Source organism: Geospiza fortis, unplaced genomic scaffold (genome assembly GCF_000277835.1).
Source record: "Geospiza fortis unplaced genomic scaffold, GeoFor_1.0 scaffold2501, whole genome shotgun sequence".
In the NCBI taxonomy this organism is placed as follows: Eukaryota; Metazoa; Chordata; class Aves; order Passeriformes; family Thraupidae; genus Geospiza; species Geospiza fortis.
Window position 1 is genome coordinate 1 of NW_005055414.1, and position 5,903 is coordinate 5,903.

At 42.1% G+C, this 5,903-nt stretch overlaps 1 protein-coding gene across 1 annotated transcript in view; it reads left to right on the top strand.

Moving 5' to 3' along the window:
* Positions 1–4,561: 4,561 nt before the first annotated feature.
* Positions 4,562–5,903, top strand: part of LOC102039283 (leucine-rich repeat and fibronectin type III domain-containing protein 1-like protein) — a gene marked incomplete at its 3' end in the record, with an annotated part of 4,740 nt that continues 3,398 nt past the window's right edge. The window contains exon 1 of the mRNA XM_014311651.2: positions 4,562–5,898. Coding sequence (XP_014167126.2) covers positions 4,577–5,898 — 1,322 coding nt within the window. The remainder of the gene's footprint in view (positions 5,899–5,903) is intronic.

Consider the following 5,903-nt stretch of genomic DNA (forward strand, 5'->3'; position numbering starts at 1 on the left):
TTTTTTCCCCGATTAAAAAAAAAAAATCGGATTTTTCACTCTAAACCGGCCCAAAATTCCAACATTTTCTTTTTTTTTTCCCCAGGAATTCTGCAGCCCCGAGGGGGAATTTGGTGGTTAGAGCCTGAAAAAATCGCTTTTTTCCTAAGGAAAGTGCTGTCTTTGAAGGAAAAATGGGATTTTGGAGGTGTTTTGACCTTTAAAATGAAACATCCCAGGGTTGCTCCATCTTTTTTTTCCTGGAAAATTGGGATTTTCCGGCACCTGGGTGAGATTCCCCCCTCGCCCCCCTTTTCCTTATATAATTCAGGCCGGAATTCCACATTTTTTAAACCCAGGAATGATTTCCCAGGTGGAAAATCCGATTTTTTTTTTTTTTTATTTTTGGGGGGTTTTAACTCCTGTATCCTCCAATTATAAAGGAATTTTTTTTTCCCTGAGTTTTGGGCCACACCTGGATTTGGGAGTGTTCACTTGGGGCTTGGAAAAATGGGAAAAAAAATTCCCAAAATGGGATTTAGGGATGGGAAAAAAAAAGAAATTTTACTGTCCGGAACTGCGAATATCCCAAATCCCCAAAGTTTTGGGGCAAATCTCTTGGAATTCAGGGAGGGTTGGAGAATTTTTTTCCCTCAGAAATCTTTGAATTTTGGGCCTGGAACAACCCAGATCCCAATTTTCCCTCCAAAACCTTGGAATTTTGGGCCTAGGCATTTCCCAATTCCCATTTTTCCCCTCCAAAACCTTGAAATTTTGTGCTCAGCACTTTCCTCTTTCCCACTTTTCCCTCAGAGATTTGGGAATTTTCACCTCGGCCTATCCCAAATCCTCCTTTTTTCCCCCTAAAATCTTGGAATTTTGAGCTCAGCCTTTCTCTCTTTCCCACTTTTCCCTCAGAGATTTGGGAATTTTCACCTCGGCCTATCCCAAATCCTCCTTTTTTCCCCCTAAAATCTTGGAATTTTGAGCTCAGCCTTTCTCTCTTTCCCACTTTTCCCTCAGAGATTTGGGAATTTTCACCTCGGCCTATCCCAAATCCTCCTTTTTTCCCCCTAAAATCTTGGAATTTTGAGCTCAGCCTTTCTCTCTTTCTCACTTTTCCCTCAGGAATTTTAGGAATTTTCACCTCGGCCTACCCCAAATCCTCCTTTTCCTTCAGAAATCTTGGAATTTTGGGCCTTGTACCCCCAATTCCCAATTTTCCCTCAGAAATCTTGGAATTTCAGGCCTGGAACATCCGAATTCCCACTTTTCCCTCAGGAACTTGAGGAATTTTCACCTCGGCCTACCCCAAATCCCAATTTTCCCTCAGAAATCTCGGAATTTTGGGCCTGGCCCTGCCCAATTCCCACTTTTCCCTTGGGAATTTGGGGCCTGGAATACCCAAAAAATCCCATTTTTTCCCCTCCAAAACCTTGGAATTTTGTGCTCAGCACTTTCCTCTTTCCCACTTTTCCCTCAGGAATTTTAGGAATTTTCACCTCGGCCTACCCCAAATCTTCCTTTTCCTTCAGAAATCTTGGAATTTTGAGCTCAGCACTTCTCTTTTTCCCACTTTTCCCTCAGAAATCTTGGAGTTTTCAGCCTGGCCTACCCCAAATCCTCCTTTTCCTTCAGAAATCTTGGAATTTTGAGCTCAGCACTTCCCTTTTTCCCACTTTTCCCTCAGAAATCTTGCAGTTTTCAGCCTGGCCTACCCCAAATCCTCCTTTTCCCCCTAAAATCTTGGAATTTTGGGCCTTTTACCCCAAATTCCCAATTTTTCCTCTTTAAAATCTTGGAATTTTGGCCCTGGCCCTGTCCAGTTCCCACTTTTCCCCCTAAAAGGGAATTTCAGGGAGGTTTTGGGATGAATTGAGGTTTTTATTGGTTAAGCATTAATAGGATTATATTTAATTAGTTTTTATTAATTAATTCTTTAGCTTCATTAATAGGATTTATTTAATTGTTGGTTTAATTAATAGGATTTATTTAATTATTGGTTTAATTTCTAGCATTCAATATAATAATAATTGAAAAATTTTATTATTTTAATTAAAAATTGTTTTTATTCATCTCATTTTAATTCCTCTCATTATGAATTATTCAATTTATTTATTCATTATTATTATTAGTAATTTTAACTGATTTTTATTTTGAATTGATGCTTATTTTTATTCATTACAAGTATTATTTTATTATTCTAATCCTTAATTTATTTTGCTTTTTAGGGCATTATTACTATTGTTATTTTTAATTTCTTTTTTATTTTAAACTGATAATTAATTCTAATTTTAAAATTATAATTTTTTATTTAATATTATTTTATATTTAAATTTGACCATTATTATTCTGAATTTAGTCTCATTAATTTCTTATCAATTAAATTTTAAATTATTATTGTAATCCATTATTCTGTGTCTATTTTCAATGCCTGTTATTTTAAATTTATTATTTTATTTCTATTATTCATTTATTATTTTAAGAATTTTGATTATTTGAATCTTAATGATTTTACTTTAATTAAGTTTTAATATTTTTGTTTCCATATTTTATTTTAATTATTTGACTTTTAAATATTTTTAATCTTTTACTTTTATTATTTTTTTTGAATGGTGTTAATTATTTTAATTTTCATTACTTTATTCCCATTATTATTTTAATTTAATTCTTTTTCTATTAACATTTCTTTTATTATTTTTATTCCTTTTTAATTCCTTCCAATTTTGAATTGACCTTAAGTTTTCATTATTAATTATTTTAATGAATTCTTTTCATTCCATTCCATTCTTTTGAATGATTTTAATTTTTTTATTAGTTTATTAATGTTTAATATTTTGATTTATTCTTATTTTTAATTAGAATTTCAAATTTTATTTAAACGTATTCAAATTTTATTCTAATTCCCCCCACACAATCCATGGGAAAATCATCCCAAAATAATCCCTGGAATAATAAAAACCCTTTTTTTCCCCAATTAATCCAAATTTTCCTGAATTTCTCCCATTTCCCCCCCCAAATCAATCCACACTCTCCCATTTTTCCCTCTCAAGTTTGGGGTTTTCCTCACAACTGGGAATTTTTTCAACATCTTGGAATTAAAACTTGACCCTAAACTTGGTTTTATCCCAAATCCCACCATTTTTTCACGGATTTCTCCCAATTTTCCCCAAATTCCTCCACATTTTCATGGATTTAATCCCATTTTTTTCCGTAATTCCACCGCATTTCCATGGATTTCTCCCATTTTTCCTCCTCAGGTTTGGGATTTCCCTCTCAACTGAATCTTCTCAACCTCTTGGAGTTAAAACTCGGTTTTAACCCAAAACTCAACCGATTCACCCCATTTTCTCCCTATTTCTGCCATATTTCATGAAATTTTCCAGTTTTTCCTTCTCAGCTTTGGAATTTCCCTCTCGACTGAATCTTCTCAACCTCTTGGGCTGCAATCTTGACCTAAAACTCGGTTTTAGCCCCAAAACTCAACCGATTCGCTCAATTTTCTCAGTTTTTCTTGCTAATTCCATCATTTTCCCTCCCAGACTCTCATTTTTCTTTCTCAGTTTTGGGATTTCCCTCTCCACCGGATCTCCTCAACATTTTGGGCTGGAACCTTGACCTAAAACTCGGTTTTAACCCCAAAACTCAGTTTTAGCCCCAAAACTCAGTTTTAACCCCAAAACTCAACCGATTCACCCGATTTCCTCCCTTTCCCGTCCCAGATTCCCATTTTTTTTTTCTCAGTTTTGGGATTTCCCTCTCCACTGGATCTCCTCAATATTTGGGGCTGGAACCTTGACCTAAAACTCAGTTTTAACCCCAAAACTCAGTTTTAGCCCCAAAACTCAGTTGATTCACCCAATTTCCTCCCTTTCCCCTCCCAGATTCTGGGGTTTTTTTCTCACTTTTGGGATTTCCCTCTCCACTGGATCTCCTCAATATTTGGGACTGGAATCTTGACCTAAAACTCAGTTTTAACCCCGAAACTCAGTTTTAGCCCCAAAACTCAGTTTTAACCCCAAAACTCAACCGATTCACCCGATTTCCTCCCTTTCCTGTCCCAGATTCTGGGTTTTTTTCCTCAGTTTTGGGATTTCCCTCTCCACAGGATCTCCTCAATATTTGGGGCTGGAACCTTGACCTAAAACTCAGTTTTAACCCCAAAACTCAGTTTTAACCCCAAAACTCAACCGATTCACCCGATTTCCTCCCTTTCCTGTCCCAGATTCCCATTTTTTTTTTCTCAGTTTTGGGATTTCCCTCTCCATTGGATCTCCTCAATGTTTGGGGCTGGAATCTTGACCTAAAACTCAGTTTTAGCCCCAAAACTCAATTTTAACCCCAAAACTCAGTTTTAACCCCAAAACTCAACCGATTCACCCGATTTCCTCCCTTTCCCGTCCCAGATTCCCGGGTTTTTTTTCTCACTTTTGGGATTTCCCTCTCCACTGGATCTCCTCAGTATTTGGGGCTGCAATCTTGACCTAAAACTCGGTTTTAACCCCAAAACTCAATTTTAACCCCAAAACTCAGTTTTAGCCCCAAAACTCAACCGATCCTCCCGTTTTCCCCTCCCAGATTCCCGTTTTCCCCGACGATGGAAAAGCTCCTGCTCCCTGTCCTCCTCCTCCTCCTCCTCTTCTTCTTCTTCTTCGCCACGACGACGTCGAGCTCGCCGCCCTGCCCCAAGCGCTGCTCGTGCCAGAACCTGTCCCCGTCCTTCACCATCCTGTGCACCAAGACCGGGCTCCTCTTCGTGCCGCCCGGCATCGACCGGCGCACGGCCGAGCTGCGCCTCATGGACAACTTCATCACCGTCCTGCGCCGCCGCGACTTCGCCAACATGACCCAGCTCATCCACCTGACGCTGTCGCGCAACACCATCAGCCAGATCATGCCTTACGCCTTCTCCGACCTCAGGGGCCTCCACGCCCTGCACCTGGACAGCAACCGCCTGACGTCCATCGACGAGGATCACTTCAAAGGGTTGATTAATCTGCGGCACCTGATCCTGAGCAACAACCAGCTGAGCTTCATCTCGCCCAAGTCGTTGGACGATTTCTTGGAGACCATCGAGGATTTGGATTTGTCCTACAATAATCTGGTGGACGTCCCTTGGGGAACGGTGGCCAAGCTGTCCAACGTCAACACGGTGAGTTTGGATCACAACCTCATCGAGTTCGTGCCCGAGGGGATTTTTTCCAACCTCCACAAGCTGGCCAGGTTGGACATGACCTCCAACAAGCTCAAGAAGATCCCACCAGACCCGCTGTTCTCCCGCATCCCCGTCTACGCCAAATCCAAAGGTTCTCCCCTGACCTCCCTGGTGCTGAGTTTCGGCGGGAACCCCCTCCACTGCAACTGCGAGTTGGTTTGGCTGCGGCGCCTGACGCGCGAGGACGACCTGGAGACCTGCGCCTCGCCGCCGGAGCTGATGGGCAAATACTTCTGGAGCATCCGCGAGGAGGAGTTCGTCTGCGAGCCGCCCATGATCACCCACCGGACGCCCAAGCTGGTGACGGCCGTCGGCCAAAGCGCCTCCTTGAAGTGCAAAGCCGTGGGAGACCCCGACCCCTACGTGCGTTGGATCGCCCCCGACGGCAAACTGGTGGCCAACACCTCCAGGACGGTTTCTTACGAGAACGGGACTTTGGATATTTTGGAGGCGTCCATGGGCGACCAAGGAACGTTCACCTGCATCGCCTCCAACGCCGCCGGCGAATCGACGGCGCCCGTGGAGTTCCGCGTGGTGCCGGAGGGAAACGGCACCGAGTGCGAGGATGAGGAGGGGAAGAAGGCGGCGACGGCCAGGCCGGAGCCCTCGGACATCCTGATTTCGGCCAAATCGAGCTTTTCCAACGAGTCCAAGCTGGAGAGAGAGGACAGAGGGGGGGTGGTGGTGGCCGAGGTGACGGCGACGTCGG